Source organism: Centroberyx affinis, unplaced genomic scaffold (assembly GCF_046629955.1).
Source record: "Centroberyx affinis isolate AG114_WGS23_722 - 3 ecotype Tasmania unplaced genomic scaffold, CSIRO-AGI_Caff_v1 ptg003017l_1, whole genome shotgun sequence".
Taxonomy (NCBI): Eukaryota; Metazoa; Chordata; class Actinopteri; order Beryciformes; family Berycidae; genus Centroberyx; species Centroberyx affinis.
The window spans coordinates 88552-106931 of NW_027281114.1; the positions used below are offsets into that span (position 1 = coordinate 88552).

Consider the following 18380-nt stretch of genomic DNA (forward strand, 5'->3'; position numbering starts at 1 on the left):
ATATAACTTCTAATCTCGTGTCATGTCCAACTGATTGTATTCCTCAGAAAATCATCCTGACTACTCAGACGTCACATATGAAAGTTCAAAGAAAAACTCTTATGTTTCTGGCTATGGGAGACGGTGATGAATCATAACTAAATGCAAATCTGTCTTAAGGTGTAGGAGTAATATATCAAAGTTTTAATTAAGTGGTATTTCCCTTTAAAATTCCTAGAGGATGCATGAAGAGAGCAAAGTAAAATTGGATTACTTGTCTTAAAAGAATTTCACAATTATTAATTTCTATACAGTCAGCAGTTTGTAAACAATTTGTTAGAAATCAAACTAGGGCTAGACTGATTTGTTGAGGTTTGCCAATGTTGGCCTTTTATTAGAAATCCCAAATTGGCCAGTCAAATTACATATTTATTAATCAATACTTCACTGGTTGTCCTTTAACCTGAACTGATTCTAATGGGACATTTTGATTGGATTTGCACATGTATGCATGAATATGTTTTACTATTACAATTTTAATTATCTTGAGTTTCAATGGACACTAAATACTTATTTTTTACCGTGAATATAGTCAAATGTACAGATACTGAATATTAGCATATTGGCTACCGGCAGCTTCAATCCAAAAAAATATTGGTTGAAACAATTCAGACAAAACATCAAAGCACTTTATAATACATCAGTGGTCGACACCGATACATTTAACTGAATGTGGTTCCCAGTGGAAGGGAAACAGGTCCCCCCCCCCCCTCACTTCAGTGTGGAATCCCTAGTTAATTTTCACAACCCCATATCACACAGCTTCAGCCTCATTTCCAGATGCAGCAAAATGTTCTGCACTGAAACTAATCCGGTGGAACCGCCTTTATTCTGAAGACCGATACACACATTAACTTGGTGAGTGATACATTGCAGTTCATGTTTTACAGCAAAACCAAACATTGCGATGTCACCCACAAACCAAAAATCCAGGAAGTAGTTGTGTCCTGCTGTGGTGTCTTATGAGCTGTGATCACAAAATGATTTCAAAATGATTTACGTGATGGAAATTCTGTTGGTTTTATTTGAAATGAATGTATCATTCCCAAGTCTTGGCTACAGGTATTTCCATGTCAGAATTAAGGAAGTCAGAGAAATGGGAGTCCATCAGCCAAACTGGAATAGTAGTAATGTCCTGCAAGCTGACATGAACGGTATTCTTTACTTGTAATTACCACCTGAAAGCTGAGGGGGAACAGTACTTTCAAGTGGGGCACTCGCATTTCCCATCTTCCCCGTGGGATGTGAACGCATCCCATACTTCCGCTACTTGTCTTCCTTTGCCGTCTCTCGTTCTCCCATTCCTCGGTGATCAGTTGGACTTGGGGAGCCTGTAGACCCCTGAGGAGACCATCAGCTGGTGCTCCCTGACCTTCCTCTGCAGAAAGGCCTCCAGCTCGTTGACGTCCATCTCCGTGACGACGGGCCCCGTGGCGACGAACATCCTGAGCATGGAGTGGATCCGGTCCAGCGTCATGCTCTCCAGGTTGGTCAGCATGGCCTGGATGTAGGCCCAGAACAGCTGCAGAGAAAAAACGATGACACAGCGTTTAGAAGACAGACCCCCCCCCTATTTGTTATCTGTGTTACTGTGTATGCGGTCCGCACCTGCAGCTTCTCCTCCCTCTGCTCTGACTGGGTGGTGGTGTTGGAGTCTCCCTCCTCGTCGCTGTCGATCAGCATCACGCCCCTCTCCAGCCTCTCTTTGGAGGAGCCGGTCTCCAGGACGGAGTAGCGCCCGCCCGCCTCCTCCCTCAGCACCCCTTGCTGCTGCCACAGGGCCAGCTTCCGGTGCACCGTCTCCTTGGGGACCCCCAGCTTCACGCTCAGCTCCTCCAGCGTCCACGAACCTGGCGGAACGTAAAAAAAAACGGGGGTGGTGAGAAAGTTCTTATCTTTTCTGCCTTACGTTACGTTCCTTACGTGATGCAAATGTGTTTAAAATTTAAAAAAAAAAGACATACTTTTGTCCTGGAAGTGCAGGATGATGGCGGCGTGGATGGGGGAGACGGTGAGGTTGCTGAGCACCCGGTCCTCCAGCACCACGTCCAGGGTGACAGAACCCAGGTGAGGCTTCCAGCTCAGGGTCCTCATGGCCTGGGGACACAGGAGAGACGACCTCTGTTACTTAGGCTTTCTATAGTCCAGTCATTATGATCAGTGGTTTTGGTTAACATCTTTCTATAGTCCAGTCATTATGATTAGAGGTTTTGGTTAAGATCTTTCTATAGTCCCGTTATGATTAGTGGTTTTGGTTAACATCTTTCTATAGTCCCGTTATGATTAGTGGTTTTGGTTAACATCTTTCTATAGTCTAGTCATTATGATTAGTGGTTTTGGTTAACATCTTTCTATAGTCTAGTCATTATGATTAGTGGTTTTGGTTAACATCTTGCTATAGTCCCGTTATGATTAGTGGTTTTGGTTAACATCTTTCTATAGTCCCGTTATGATTAGTGGTTTTGGTTAACATCTTTCTATAGTCCAGTCATTATGATTAGTGGTTTTGGTTGACATCTTTCTATAGTCCAGTCATTATGATTAGTGGTTTTGGTTGACATCTTTCTATAGTCCCGTTATGATTAGTGGTTTTGGTTAACATCTTTCTATAGTCTAGTCATTATGATCAGTGGTTTTGGTTGACATCTTTCTATAGTCCCGTTATGATTAGTGGTTTTGGTTAACATCTTTCTATAGTCCAGTCATTATGATCAGTGGTTTTGGTTGACATCTTTCTATAGTCAAGTCATTCTGATTAGTGGTTTGGTTGACTCTGCTTCAGAATTATATTTTTTATTCCATCATGCTGCATTTTAATCCTTTTGCTCCAGGCTTGGCAGCACCACCACCGATGTCCTATTTGGATAATCTAGCTTTTATAAACTTTCATAAAGAGGGAAGGGAAGGGAAACCACATGCTGCTACAATGAGGATGTTGTCCATTTTCTAAAGAAATTCACGGTCCTGCTTGAATCTGATTAGCTTTCACTGTACTATGTGAGGTTAGTTTCACTCTTAAGTTGAACATTTTAAACTTGAAGAAATGCCTCTTTGCCTCAGATTGTGTTGCCCACAGCAAAGTTGTGTCAACAAAGCCCATCCCAGCCCATTCGCAAAGTTGCTCTTTCTCCAATTTCTCCATCCCTTCTGTCTTAATGAAAAAAGCAGCAGCCACCAGTAGAAGACTGTACTTGTACTGGGCAGCTCCAAGTGAAAATGTGTGTAACTGCAGGAATCACTTTCAGATCACTTTCTCTGGGTGAAAAAAAATAGTTGAAATATTCCTCATAACAGAACAAAGAAGAACTAGGTGTTAGGAGCCTGTGGGTAAACTTCACCTTGAGTTTCTCGTAGCGGTGTGTGTAGGCCTCCATGGCCTGGCAGACCAGCGGAGGGAGCTCCATCTTCTCCTCCTTCAGCTGGGGCCAGAACTCGGAGGAGAGGATCATGGCGGACAGAGCCAGGGGGGGCTGCTCCTCCTCCCCCAGCCTCGACTCCTCCTCGCGGATGTTGCTGTTGATCCTCCGGGAGTCCGCCATGTCCTGCAGAGGGGGCGACGACAGGTAGAGAAATGAAGGGAGGAAGAATATATTTGAAACACAGTGGTATGTCAAAAGACTGGATGGGATTAAACTGTTTTATCAACAGTATGGTCTTGGTAAGATTTGACTGATATGGCTTTTGAAGGCCAACACAGATATTTTGGGACTGAAACTGCCAATAGCTGACATTTTGTGACATTTTCAGCATCTTTGATTGATACTGAGTGTCATGATTTGACCGTTTTGATGCCAAAGAACAGTAACAAAGAAACATTTCGAACATAATAGGACACTAAAACTCTCCACTGAAACCCAGGAGAAGGAAGGGGAGGAAAAGAAGGAGAAGAAGAAAATGTAAAAAAAAAAAAAAGGCAAATAGTGGCTCCATATAACAGCAAAAACCATATATTGGTCTAACCCTAGTTATAAGATCAATGAATGTATCACTATATGGTAATATTAGGGCTGGACGATATGGTTGAAATCAATATCACGATAATCATAAGGATTTTTCTCGATATCAATATATATCACGATATGGTTCATGTATGCAAAATCACGTTAAATAATCAAGTTAATGTTCATCTCATTGAACCGAATGGTAATGTTAGGTGTGATGTCAAACAAAACAGAAATATTCAAATAATATTCCTACCATACCTCATTTTATGAGAGTTTTTAAGTAAAATTAGACAGCAGAAATGTGTGTCACGATATTAAAATATCTTCATATCATCACGATATGATTCTACTGAAAGACGATAAACGATAATATTGAATTATCGCCCAGCCCTAGGTAATATGCTGGATTGTTTTGAGGTGAAGAGCCTAAAAACATTATATGAAAATGTGTTTACCTTCAGCATGACCTCACAGTAATGCATATGAGACTCCCCGAACCTTAGCTTCAGCAGCTCCACATTACGAATCTCCCTAAAAACACAGACACACACAAACAAGACAAAACACTGTTCTCTTAAAGTGGAACTCTACTGTTACTCCACAAAACATGCAAGACATTGTTTAGCTCTCAAGGTAAATAATAATGCTAGTACATTATTTCAGGGAATGCAATTCATGATGTTGATGGATCATATTATCCTTAACCCAAAAAACTCATAACTCAAAACTACATAAAAAAAAATATCTTAAAACAGTTTAGGAAACTGTGTGTTCTTGCAGATTAGCAACTTTAAAATTGATACCAGTGAACTACCTCCACCCAGAAATATGGACTGAGAGCATCCATAATGCACACACAAGTAAACATGATTACAGTAAGAGTAAATTAATGCAAGGATTTGTAGGGCAAGATTTTGATTTTTGAGTTGCCACATTTCTCTACCACAGACAAGGGATTCAACCAGATTTACAGTATGAATGTACCACCAAACTTTGAGTAACATATTACTTTGATTTTCAGCTACACAGTATTACCATGCAATAAATCTACATCATGATAATAGCTTTTTTTTAATTTTTTTTAAAGAGCCATTTTCAAACAGTAAAAGGTACTGAAACCGATATAGGGAACAGGTTCAGGACAAAAACTGAATCCTAAGTCAAATTCATTTGGTGTTGTACCTGGCAGTGTTGTAGTTGAGCTGGTGCAGCAGTCTGTCAGCCAGGACCGTCCTGTACTCGTCTATGAAGATCTCCTTGCTGCCATAGATGCTGACCAGCAGGCTGATGATGTCTGACGAACGACGTTTAGAGCCTGTCTTGTCTGACAGAAAACATCAAGAAGGAACGCATTAGACTCCACTTAACTAAAAGATATTTGATTTGTAGAAAATTATTTTTACCACATAGTGATGTAGCTTCATAGTGTACGGCTATAGAGGAGTGGACCGTCTTAACTTTGGTGCTTGAAGACCAATGCGATAAGAAAACAACTTATTTCAGAATCTGAATTCAAGATGCAACATCAGCGGGACCGTTACTGACCTGTGACGGCGTCGGTGGGGTCTGGCGTCCACTCCTCTGGGTCGCTGCCCTCCTCGTCACTGTCCTGCATCTCCAGTGTCACCGGGTCGGCTCTGGACAGCTCGCTGGCCAGGTCGCTGCAGCCCTCGGCGTCTCCGGTGAGACCGGCTACGATCTGCCTCACCGTGTCCTCCCGGGTCCTAAACGCAACATGTTACAGCAGCTTTACCAAAGCTCAACTGTGTGATAGGAACACTAATAATAATAATTAGGGCTGCAACTAACGATTATTTTCATTGTCGATTAATCTGTCGATTATTTTCTCGATTAATCGATTAGTTGTTTGGTCTATAAAATGTCAGAAAATGGTGAAAAATGTGGATCAGTGTTTCCCAAAGCCCAAGATGACGTCCTCAAATGTCTTGTTTTGTCCACAACCCAAAGATATTCAGTTTACTGTCATAGAGGAGGAAAGAAACCAGAAAATATTCACATTTAAGAAGCTGGAATCAGAGACTTTTTACTTATTTTTCTTAAAAAATTACTCAAACCGATTAATCGATTATCAAAATAGTTGGCGATTAATTTAATAGTTGACAACTAATCGATTAATCGATTAATCGTTGCAGCTCTAATAATAATAGTTAGAATGGACCAATATTGGCTTTTGAAGGCCGATATAGATACCACTATTTTTGGATTGGATCATGCCAACCAATTCCCCAAAATTACAAGTATTCAGTGTTTCCACTAGAATTTAATGCATGCTTACTTGTGTAGTATCTGATCAAAATGTGGCTAACTTTGGTCTCACCTATCCGTCTCACCTTAGTCTGACCTGATTACAGTTTACAAACTTCTGACTGTATTTAAAGAATTTTAAACTGCTTTAAAACACTTTCTTCTCTTCATTTCTTCTTTCAGTTCTTTTAAGAAATTCTTATAGGGTTAGCAGCTCTTTAAGGCAGGGTGACCCACAATACCTATTCAATGGGAGGAGAAAGTTTGGGATACATTACTGCGTTTACACGAAGAATGAATTTATCAAAAACTTTATTGAAGAGTTAAATGAATAGATAAAATTAGAGGTGGACGACACTGACTGGCTGATGTCTGATTTTTCAATAAAAGGCCAATATCGGCCCCATATATCGGTCTAATCCTAATAATGATAATAATAACCATCATCATCTAACAAATGTTAACTAGAGCAGAGAGATGGCAACTAGCGAAGGTAAAACTTCATATGACTAACTATGACTAAAATATAACTTTATCCTACGATATAAATTATGTAAAAAAAAAAAAGGACATATGGTCAGAAAACACACCTGAGGTACTTGCGGATCGGTTGGCAGGCAACTTGCAGGATGACCATGGATGGATCCAGCTCTCTGAGGGCCTTAATGGCCGAGATGTAAACCGTGAGGATGTCAGACGTGTGAACGCCTGAAGTTGGATGGTACAACATCAGAATTAATTTCCTACTATCTTTATCACTGCATAAATACCTTCAAACATTACAATTTCATGTCCTGCAGTACCATGATGTACCATGGGGGAGGGACATAATCAAGAACATAAAAGTTAAACATTGTATGTCCAAATTTTTCCTGGAGAATCTCTCCTGCCAAAACCACAGAGAGGCTTTTCAACTACACCAGAGCTTCTTCACCCAATAGAGTCACTAGTCATCTACTTCCTAACTTCCTATACATACAGTGCGGTTCATATGGACACAAAATATTGTTCCATAGGCCAACTAACCAGGGTGCAACAGACGGCTCTCAAAAGCGGATTTCAGCGAGGTGAGAAGCTGCTGTCTCTGGTTTGTTCTTTCAAGACAAAACTTCAGATCCTCAATGGCAGCTTTCGACTCTGGGAAATCTGAAAGAGATGAGAAGAACAAGAAGAAGCACAAGAACAGATCAGTGGCTATGTTGTTTACATGCACGGACATTTCTGTTCTTAATCCCGTTACTCAAGTAACCTGGTTTTGGTAGATCCATGTAAACATAACTGGGTTAAAAAACTCAGTAAGCTCATACTCTGATTATGAGAAACCTGGTTGAGATGTATAAAAAAATATTTTTTGGCATTTATTGTTAAATTGGTCAACATTATGATACAGAGAATTAGCTAACATGGGGAAAAGGTACATTTTCCTTTCATTGTAACTTTAACCTGAGTATGACCAATAGCTAGGTTATTGTGGCATGTAAACATAGCCATTAATAAATAGATCTTTCTCACACACCTCTGATGATGCTGAAGAGCTCCTCGATCCTCATGTTAACGTAGATCCTGCAGAAGAACTGGTGCATGTGGCATCTCCACTGCTGCAGGATGGCGTTGGCTGGCTGCCCGGCCTGGCTGCTGCCGGCAGCGCTGGGAACTGGGACTGGACAGCCTCCGTTTGCCTCACTGGCAAACACTCTGTTTAGCCAGCCCAACACCAGCTCCAGCCACTGGTCAGGCAAGACAAGACAGAGGAGCAAGAAACTCTTATCCAAAAATATTGTTTTTCAGATTCAAAAAACTTGATTTAACTTTATTAAAACTCAGATATCAGCCTTAATGTAGAACTGATCAATACTATACTGGCTGTCTATAGGAAGCGCATAACCTGAATTGATTCTAAGGAGACAATTTCATTGGATTCAACACAAATTAGCAGTAATAATAGATCCAGTACTAGGTGCAGTAGTAGTACTAGTAGTAGTAGTAGTAGTAGTAGTAGTAGTGGCAGTAGAAGTAGCAGTAGTATTACCCTGGGTTTCAATGAAGAGTTTTAGTGTCCCATTATTTACTTAATCTTAATTACTTTATCTGTGAAGGCCAATATCAGCCAAAACCATAGGTGCACTGATAGGTTTGTAACATAGCAGAGCCCTTTTAGAACAGTTCTCTATAGCACCATGCTCAGATGGTTCTACATAAAACCTATATGGTGCTGTAAAGAACGTTTTAAGGACGTATGACATGTGACAAAAAAAACAGTATTAAATGAACTTTTTAAGAACCACACTAGGGTATTTATTTCGATTTAGCTAGTACAGGGTTTCCCAAATGTTCTCACCCCAAGGATCGCCAATATCAGATCACACACCAGCATTTGAAAAGATTGGATCCCAAGGAACCCCGTCTGATTTTTGTTGTTAGTCATGATTTAGTACTGAATTATAACTTCTCAGGAGTGAAATCCACTGGAACCGGCTCCAAGACCCCTGGTGGTCCCCGGACCACAGTTTGCGAACCTCTGACTTAGTACATCCCAAAATTAATAAGCCAATTTTATAATTTTTCCTGACAACTAGCTTAAAATGATCGGTATGAGCCTTCAGAAACCCATACTGGTTGAACCCTAATGACAGGCTTATCCAGACAAGAGTCCAGTTGTGTAACATACATTTGTTGATCATCGGCATAGATGGATGGATAGATGTTTACCTCCTGGAAGTCCAGCAGGAAGGAGCGTTCGTACTCCCCCCTGCAGTGCTGCTCCATGCGCTGCTCTATGAGCTTGTGGAGGATGGAGGTGACGGCCTCGGAGCTGACCCACTCCAGCAGCCGCAGCCTGGACCTGGAACCACACAAAATCATCCACATATCAAGTACATACCACATATCACGGTGTCTTATTTTGCAGCTCGAATTGTTAGTTTGTAAATAAATGAATGAATGTATGCAAAGGTATGCACTCATAAGCTGGGTTTCGTTCCAAGTTTTTTTTTCTTTGCAAATTATGATGCATGGAAGTAGACATTTTTTTTGCAAATGGCAAAAAAAATAAAGTCTGTAAAATATCTGTCCATCATGACCACCAAAAATGTCATATGAGTTGTTTCTAACATGTATAAGTCTCCATAGTGGTTGCATGACAATTAGTTGTCACTTTAAAATATTAAAGTGCATTTTTTTTTTTTTTTATCTTCAGATGAAAACATGAGTATTGCCAACATTAGCTGATACAGAACAATAACAACTTACCTGATAATAATCAATAGTAATCAATTCCTGAAAGATTCTTTCCATTTTTTTGGTGGATGTGTTTTGATATTCACAAAGATTATCTATTCACTTCAACCCAGCTGATGGATTTATTTCAAAATTATGCGTAAAATTCGCTTGAAAGTTGGATGGAAACAGTGCTACTATACAACCCACAAACCTACACAACATATATCAGATTGCGGTCCATTGAGCTAGATTTTAAATGACCAAATATCCACATAATTGAAACCTGCAAGGGCATTGATGATGGATTCAGACAATCTCCAGTTCCTGAAGTAACCTACTGGTGGCCATTTCCAGACACCTTTGGTCAATTGCGGACACACTCCTCTGTTTCCAGTCTTTTAAATTTTGCACAAATTTTAAAGAGCTTCCCGACAAAAGGCAAGTGACATGAAGTCTTACATATTTGAGAAGCTGAAAGTTAAAAATCAAATCAAAGAGTGTGTCTGGAACTGGCCACCGATACGTTTTTCATCTATCGCCCAACCCTATCGTCCATCTTTCTTTATTCACTCACAGTATGTGGCTGAGTTCTTGCAGTTGCTCCAGGGCCTCCTGACACCAGCACTGCTGTGTGGAGACCCCACAACCGGGACAGACGCCCCCCTCGGCCGCGTCCTCCGCCTCCCCGGCCTCGCCCTCGTGGTTCATATGGACGGAGAAGGTCCTGCTGTAAAACTCCAGCACTCTCTCCTGCAGAACGGTGGAGGGAGAGAACAGGAGGAGGGCCCTAATGATGGTGAAGGCCCGTTCGTGGAGGCCCCCGGCCCCGGGGCCGCAGAGCCCGCCGCGGCCCTCGTCCTGCCACGTTCCCAGCCTCTCCAGGCCCCCTAGAAAGAGGAACAGGGGGGTAGAGTTGTGAAACATTTGCCCCCTTTACACCTGCCATTATCATGTCTCATATCTCCATTTTTGCATAGGCTGAAAGTAATTTTCTGATAGTTATCTGATGATTATATTATAACAAAGTATGACGGTGGAGAATTATGGTTATTTCTGAGCCACAAAGCTTTCTAGCAATGGCATTGGCTTGCTAGAATGTAAACAAAAACAATGCCATTACAAAGTTCAATTAATATAATTTGGATGGAGAGTTTGGGAAATTGTGATGGGCAAGTCGTCTCATTTGTTATTACTACAGCAGAATAAAATGGAGCTAATAACGCGATTAACTTTTCTGCCCCACTATACCTACTGTCACTTTTTTGTATTGCGATATATATTGAATTTCAATATATCGTCCCATCCCTAATTGTAAGAAATGTTTATCTATGCTTCTAATGGGCTTATAACCTGCTTGTAATGCATCAAGTAAACTGTTGTGGAACAGCTACCATGGTAAAATTTCTCATGGGACCAAGTCAAGTACTGTGAAGAAATAGTGCAATGGTCAAAACAGAAACGACCTTGTGTATTGAACCACAAGTCTGTATGGTGATATGATTATCATCTTATCTTACTACTTGCCTAAGAAGGGTTCCAGTCTATCCAGCAGTGTCTGGAAGGCAGTGAGCAGCACCCAGGCCCTGTCTCGCTCCTCCAGTTCGTTCTCTGGCTGTTTGAGTCCAGACCAGAACTCGGGGACCACAGAGGAGGTCAGCCGCATCTGCAGAGTCTCCAGCAGCCAGCCTCCCAGAAACTTGCCCAGTCCGTGAGAACTCAGCAGGGCCAGCGACTCCGAGAGACTCTCCTCGGACACCGAGGATCCAGGAGACACCTAAATATGAACCAAAACAGAGTTAACTGACTATACTCCGACATAAACGGCACCAGCTTAACAGGAGCAGACTGGAGTTAGCTCAATAAAACGCCATTCAGGGGTCTAAGATAGCCGCGGTCGTATGTGACGTTCTCTCATTTTGAGAAAGTCACGCCAAACTCCGTTCAAAAATCTTGCAGTTTAGGGTTGCCTTGTTTATCGACATATGTTTACACCTGGTAGAACGTGACTTAATGCGTTTTCCGAGTCGTTACGAGGTGCTTTTCAATTCGGTATACATCCAATACACCAAACAGCACTTGTTTCGATAAAACTTTTATAATTAGTTTTCCTGGTATTCCCACAATCTCCTTTCGCCGAAACAACTTTACACTGCGGAGAGCGTTGGCGAGCAGTGTGACAGTTGTAAAAGTGGACATTTTATCAGAATAAAGTGCTGCTTGGTGGAGTATCTATGTGCCGATTTTAATAGAAGACACTATTAATTCGTGCAAGTGCTTAAGTCATGTCCCACCAAGTTTGAACCTTCGCCAATACGCAAGGAAACATTAAACTGACAGATATTTGAATATAGTTTGGTGAACAGTGCGCTCCATGTGGGATAGTGTGTATCATTTAGCTAGACGAGGCCTGCTGCTAGATAGCATACTCACCAAAGCTGCAGTAACCATTTCCCAGGCATTGGGAATCCCTTGTTGTGGTGTTGACATCGACAATTCGGCAGAGTCCGATTCCATCATATTTTCTTCCATTGGACTTTCTTCTTCAGGTACTGGGGGAAATTACTGCTGCTAAAACATTTGCACAGGGTTGTTTTGCCGTGTAATTCTGCACACGTCTATGTAAACGTAGACATTGTCATTTAAGGATGATATTAATGTCTAAAATGTTTTTTCCGTCTCATTTGAACATTTCCTTCTGTCTTTAGAGTTATAATTTGAAACACTTAGGTCCCTCTTGTGTTATCGCGGGGTTCACTGCTTCTTCCTCTTCGCTCTTCTTTGGTGGTTTTCGTCCAAAATGGTGCATTTACTGCCATCTAGTGGATTCTTTAGATTTTGTTCTTTAAAAAAGGTTATTATGACATACACTGTATAATGATGTTATGTCCAAGCACGGAGACAAACGGGAAAAACTACAACGAATCCATTCAAACTACACTAAACCCAGATGTAGAATTAAGCTAATATTATTATTAATTGTTGCGTTAACTTGGCAATATGGGTTTGGCATGGGACTTTTACTTTGAAAAAAAAATCCCCCTCCTTTCGCCGGTTATTTTGGGATATGTCTTTATTATTTAAACGTTGTGGAAGTGGAAACTAATTGTGATATTATGTAAATTGAAATGTTATATTTTTGCACGATGCCTTTTAGGGTAGGAAGAAAGTACTAGTACCGGAAAGAAACCCACTGGCCCGGAAGTCAAGTCATAGATCGTTTACAACAGCAGTGACAACTAGCGGCTCAGGAAAAACATCATGGCTGCGGAGTGCGAGTAAGTTTGTTGACAGCATGTCGGAATTCTCTCTTCAAACCTAATTAAATAAACAAGCTCATGACACACCCCGTGCGTTTGTTCCACAACTAAGCAATACAATGACGGTAACTATGTTTTGAGCAAAATATGAAATGTCGCTGGCCTATATAGGAACACAACACGTCAGCTAGGCTAACGGTAACGTTAGCTCAAGCATCATTAACTGACATTACGTTGTGTCGGCGAACTATAAAACAACAAAGCGTCTTTTGTAGGGCAGTTATACAAGTTAAATGGGTTTTTAACCCCGTTTTCCCCTCTGCAGCGTGCTGTCTGAAATCGAAGTGCTCCAGTCCATCTACCTGGATGAGCTGCTTGTCACCAGGAGAGATGACGGGTGAGATTTTCTGCTAATTTACACTACAATTTCTGCACAATTTGATGAGCAGTGGGCTTTGACCTATTGTTGATATGCAGACTGCACTCATAAACGGTCATTGTGTTTCATACTGCATGCCTTGGTGACATAAGTGTACAAATGTCGCACAGCAGGCAGTATTGTGTTCACATCCAGATGTAGCCCCGTTGTGTCTTTAATGGAGAGAACGCACGACAAACGCCAGTCATTCAAGGCCAGTTTAATGTGGCCTTGCTTATCGGATATTTAACGTACCTAGTAGAATATGACTTAAGACTTCTATGAATCACTATGAGTCGCTGGACAATTCGGCATACAAATGATTCACCAAACAGCAATCATTTCATTAAAAATTCAAACTTTTGGAATTGGTTCACTGCTCGCTACCGCCCTCAGCGGTCCATTTCGGTGGAAGAAGATTGTGGGAATAACAGGTGAACCAGTTGTAAACGTCGACATTATACTTACATGAACTTTACTTGGTGTATTGGATGTATGCCGAATTGAAGAGTGAATCCTTTCGATTCGTTTAAAGTCGTAAGTCGTGTTCTATAAAGTGTGCTATTTTGCAGATAAGCAAGGAATCATTAAATGCACAGATTTTTGAATGGAGTCTGGTAAAATCCATGATGAGAGAATGGCATTTATTGGGGCTAGATGAGATGAGACATTGGTGGTGTGTCACATCACTCTGCACTGTATCTATGCCATCTGATGACACTTCCGCATTGAATCGTATGACTTGGAACAGCCTCCCTTGGCTTCAGTGTTGTGTCACTGTTTTTAAACACTGTTGTTATAGCTACTGATGCGTTCTTGTGTCTTCTAGGGGCTGGGAAGTGAGCCTGGTCCTTTACCCCTCCACCGCTGAGGACTCTGTCTCCCAGTTTGTCCGACTCACCCTGACTTTGATCCTTGATCAGCAGGTAGGCTTATCATCGTCTTATCCTGCTTCCTGGCTGGTTGTAGTATGTCCCTGAGCACTAGCTAGGATGATTCTAAATGGTTAGGATTTTACAACATAATACTAAGCTGCAATGAGACATATACAGTCCTTATTATCCTGATATTCTTTATTCTCTGATACATAACTTTTACCTTAATCTTTCAGTGTTTCCCGTGTTTAAAAAGCCATCCGCCCATTTTCAAGATGATATTTTGCTGTTTTTGGTCAAGCAGTGCTACTGAACAATAAGTAATGTCTCTTTCCCCTGTTTTTCTCAGTACCCCTCCACTTCTCCATCCATCTCCATTCATAACCCTCGGGGGCTCTCTGATGACAAGCTTAGTAGGTAATGCAATTGAATGTATGGGCCCATTTGGCTTGGTTTGCATAGCTGTTCTTCCATGTATCTGTCTCACTCTTAGTATCGCTGTTTTCCCTGTCTGCTAAGCTCTTTGTGCCCTTTTAACATCGATTTTAAACTCCCATATTCAAAATATCAGCTTACTCATCACCATGCTCTGTCTCTCTCTTAGTGTCCAGAAGTGTCTGCAGGCAGAGGCAGAATCCTGTCTGGGTTCACCGGTGTTGTATCAGCTCATCGAGGTCACTAGACTGTTTTTATTAGGATTAGTTTATATCATTTAAGAATATATATATTATTTTGATACACGATTATGTATCGATTGAATACATCCACTCCTTTTCCTCCCTCAGAAAGCCAAGGAGATCCTGACGGAAAGCAATATTCCCCATGGAAACTGTGTCATTTGCCTTTATGGGTTTAAGGTATGCAGTTGGTATTGTTAACATGAGTAAACTTTGTTCATACAGTCCAAACTCTCAACCTTTGTCATGTGTTTTACCACTGGATAGTTCTTTATCCAAAATGGAGGACATCAGGTGGGATAAAACATTTAAGTTGAAGGATTTACATAAACATAGCTAGCAATAACCCCACTGCAGTTAAACATGTCTGTAAATGGCTGAGATTGACAATTTTTCAATTATAATAGTCCATTTGATACTTTGTTACTTTATAATAGTCAATTTGAAAATATGGCCCAGGCTGGAAATGAAGAATTATCTGTTAAAGTCACGCTTCAGACTACAGTTGATGTAAAGGTGCTACATGTCATTTTTAAACATCAATATATCATTGTCAAATTAATTTAGATACCTTGGTATAATTACCATAAACAAATGAGACCATGATTGAGACTATTGGTAGCCTCTATCTCACACCAGTGGTATTGTTAGTGCTAGTGTTTCTCTAAATTAAAACTACATTTCTTCCTTCTTCCTCCTCCATGTCTGTGCTCAGGAGGGAGAGACATTCACTAAGACAAGCTGCTACCACTACTTCCACTCCCACTGCCTGGGCCGCTACATCAGCCACTCCGAGAGGGAGCTCCGCCAGAGGGAGAAGGAGCTAGAGGAGGACAAGACCAGAGAGAGGGCAGACCAGCAGGTCAAATATCAGTGTCACCATGCTCTATGAACATGCTGCTGCAGCACAGTGTAACACAAGGGATGTAGCTGTGTCAAATGTTGCATTTGAGGACTGAATACATAGCTAGTAAGACTGAGTCGTGTTGTTTTCGGGTTGTTGTGTAATTTGTATGTATGTAGTAATGTAGTTTTTTCCTATCACCATTATTACAGTAGAACAGACAGTAGTAGCTTTTGACTGTGGCAAATACATAAGTGGGTTTAGACTTTTCATGGTTATTAATGCCAATAGGAAAAAACTAAAAGACTGGTGTTATTCTTTTAAAGCAGTACCAGGCAACTTCACATGTCGGTTGCCCCAAATGGCAGCAAGACGTAACATTGCATTTTGAAGACTTCAAAAATGATGCAACATGACATCAGTAAACTGTGTACTCCTTAGATCTAAATGTCTTCTTAGTGTGTGGGAGGGATGGAGGTGGGTTAGCTCAAGTCAAGTCACTGCTGTTTAGGAGACACTTTTGGATTTCACTCTTAAGATTTCCTATCGGTGACCATACCCACACCAGAAATGAATTTGGGGCTAATAGTAAAGAAACCTTCAAGTGTTTTTTTTTTTTCTCCCTAAGCTGTTCAAATGCTCACTTGTGTGACTGTCCTTGTTGCCTCGTCTCATAGGAGCTGACTGTCGTCTGTCCGGTGTGTAGAGAGCCACTGACGTATGATGTTGATCAGCTCCTCTGCTCCCCTGCACCCCACTTTCCCAAGGTGACACCAACACTTTTCACTTTGCTAGTTGTATTGATGCCTCATTGTCTTTTCAGTGCATCAGATTCAATGCTAATTATTCAGTTTTTATGGCTCAAATTAAGTTTCTGCTCTGATTACCAACTTTAATGCAGTGCTGCAAAAGCTATAATGACACACATGCTTCGATTAATAATGATACACGTGATAAAACGTTAACGGGCCTTGTGGTTTTCGCTCAGCTGGAAGGGGCGGCGATCGGGGCAGATTTTCGACAGAAGTGGTGCGAACTCCAGAAACTTTTGGAAAGACAGAGGGCTAAAGGCGGGATCATCGACCCCGAGGTGGAATCAAATCGTTTCCTCATCCATATTAATGAGGTACGGATGAATTGATGACTATGGCTACGTTCACACCGCAGGCTCTTCATATCTATTCTAGGGTGCGGTCCGTGTCGGATACCGATATGAACTGACAGAGATGTCCAAAAGATACCCGTGGGCAGAGTGACAATAACAGAAGACAAAGACAACAGTTGTCATGGCAGCGCTGGCAAATTCTAATTTTAGCATAGAAATTTAAGTCACATGCAGGTCAAATGCTTCAGGATGAGATTTTTGTGACACTTTAAGCTGCAGTGTGAACGTAGTCTACATTAATGTTGTATAACATAATTTACTCAACATGTTAATATGTTGATATGAAAATGTTTACAGTGATACATGTGCAATTCCGCAGGCTCCATCTGATACTGAAAACGGTAACCTGGATGTAGACGTCTCTCCCAGCCAATCAGTACCCTCCTCCTCTACTGTGTCCTCTGATGAAACTGCTGTCAGGGCGGACCAGTTTCACACTGGGCCGTCGCTCTGCAGAGGTGGTCCGGGTCAGAGGCGACAGGGCCAGATGAGGGGCCCGAGGAGAGGAGGGAGGGGGAGGCCACAGCACGGGAGACCTGCCCCCCCAATCGAACACCTAGACAAACTTTCTCTGTCCTCCGACAGCACCCATGGCCATTCCTCCGAAGGACCAATAAAAGCCAAACCTAAGGGTAACCACAGCCAACAGAAGCTAGGAGAGCTAAGTCAGTCTAAGACAGACAGGGAAGGCTCCACGGACCTCGGCCAACAAGAGCCTCCGGTCCCCACGGACAAGGAGCCGATATGCCAGTCGAACTCGGACGCCCTGAAAACCGAATGCCCAAAGGACGCCGGAGAAACGGCGAGCGGCCGCGGCCATCGAGGAAGGAGACGGGGCCCTCACGGATCCGCCCAACATCCGAGGCACCTCCGAGGAACGGACCAATGGGACGCCCCGGGGGCCGGGCGCCACCACTGGGAAGGGCGGGCTTCGAGGAGCAGGGGCGGGGCCAATAACCCGTGCGGCAGAGGAGGCGGGCCCCGCCGCGGTCACGGTCACGGCAGGGGCTTCCATCAGAGAGCGGTGGAGAGAGAAGCGGGAAGAGAGGAGGTGCTATGACAAAGGGCCACAGGAGGGCCTAAGAACAAATGTATGTGTGCCTCCATTATCAATTTGCATAGATTAACGCCCCGCACCAGAACTGACATTCACTGTAGTATCCTAACTTCCTTTGCATTGCTGTTACCCTGGTCTTTGGTACGCACATTCATGCACACTTGTATCAGATACAGATGGTTGTTGTTGGTTTCTGTTGTGATGCGATATGACTTGAAAGAACAACAAATTAAAATGAATTTTCTCCGGATGTCGGTGTGTTTGAAAAGCTATTGAAGTCCAGGGAAATAATGTCAGGGAATAGTAAATAGTAAATTGTTGCTGCTTTAAAAAAGAGTTCTTATTTGATTATTTATATCATGATACAGACAGGTGACAAATGAAAGGAAAAACCAACATAAAGCGTCTTAGTAAGCGTCAATGTGCCTTGGCATAGAATCTACAAGTCTCTGGAACTCTGCCGGAGGGATGGAACACCATTCGTCCAAAAGATATTCCCTCATTTTGGTGTTTAGATGATGGTGGTCGGTCCACAATCTCCCATAGGTGTTCAATTGGGTTGAGATCTGGTGACGTACTCATCAAACCATTCAGTGACACCTTGTGCCCTGTGGACTGGG

The 18380-nt window shown here is 42.0% G+C and overlaps 2 protein-coding genes across 2 annotated transcripts; one reads left to right on the forward strand and one right to left on the reverse strand.

Annotated features, from left to right (window-relative positions):
- Positions 1 to 105: 105 nt before the first annotated feature.
- Positions 106 to 12231, reverse strand: anapc2 (anaphase promoting complex subunit 2). Its single transcript, XM_071537322.1, has 14 exons — positions 11898 to 12231; positions 10992 to 11241; positions 10042 to 10354; positions 8958 to 9090; positions 7765 to 7975; positions 7275 to 7394; positions 6839 to 6956; positions 5529 to 5707; positions 5166 to 5307; positions 4439 to 4514; positions 3378 to 3581; positions 2004 to 2136; positions 1648 to 1889; positions 106 to 1561 (listed from the first exon to the last, which is right to left on the reverse strand). The coding sequence occupies exons 1-14, from the start codon at positions 11994 to 11996 to the stop codon at positions 1352 to 1354; spliced, it is 2430 nt and encodes an 809-aa protein (XP_071393423.1). The 5' UTR covers positions 11997 to 12231; the 3' UTR covers positions 106 to 1351.
- A 444-nt stretch (positions 12232 to 12675) lies between these two features.
- rnf25 (ring finger protein 25) lies at positions 12676 to 18004 on the forward strand. The gene is made up of 10 exons (XM_071537326.1): positions 12676 to 12742; positions 13050 to 13121; positions 13972 to 14068; positions 14367 to 14434; positions 14622 to 14691; positions 14803 to 14874; positions 15410 to 15556; positions 16216 to 16305; positions 16527 to 16664; positions 17023 to 18004. Exons 1-10 carry the CDS (start codon positions 12726 to 12728, stop codon positions 17761 to 17763), a joined length of 1512 nt encoding a protein of 503 aa, XP_071393427.1. The 5' UTR covers positions 12676 to 12725; the 3' UTR covers positions 17764 to 18004.
- The last annotated feature ends 376 nt before the right edge of the window (positions 18005 to 18380 follow it).

Bases quoted from the DNA above. Each gene is read 5' to 3' on its own strand.
- rnf25 (XM_071537326.1), top strand. The intron at 14,069-14,366 runs GTAGGCTTATCA...TGTTTTTCTCAG, and splicing joins CTTTGATCCTTGATCAGCAG to TACCCCTCCACTTCTCCATC. The intron at 14,875-15,409 runs GTATGCAGTTGG...GTCTGTGCTCAG, and splicing joins TTTGCCTTTATGGGTTTAAG to GAGGGAGAGACATTCACTAA.
- anapc2 (XM_071537322.1), bottom strand. From the start codon at position 11,996: ATGGAAGAAAATATGATGGAATCGGACTCTGCCGAATTGTCGATGTCA. The intron at 5,308-5,528 runs GTCAGTAACGGT...GTTTTCTGTCAG, and splicing joins CCCCACCGACGCCGTCACAG to ACAAGACAGGCTCTAAACGT. The intron at 1,562-1,647 runs GTGCGGACCGCA...TTTTCTCTGCAG, and splicing joins AGAGGGAGGAGAAGCTGCAG to CTGTTCTGGGCCTACATCCA.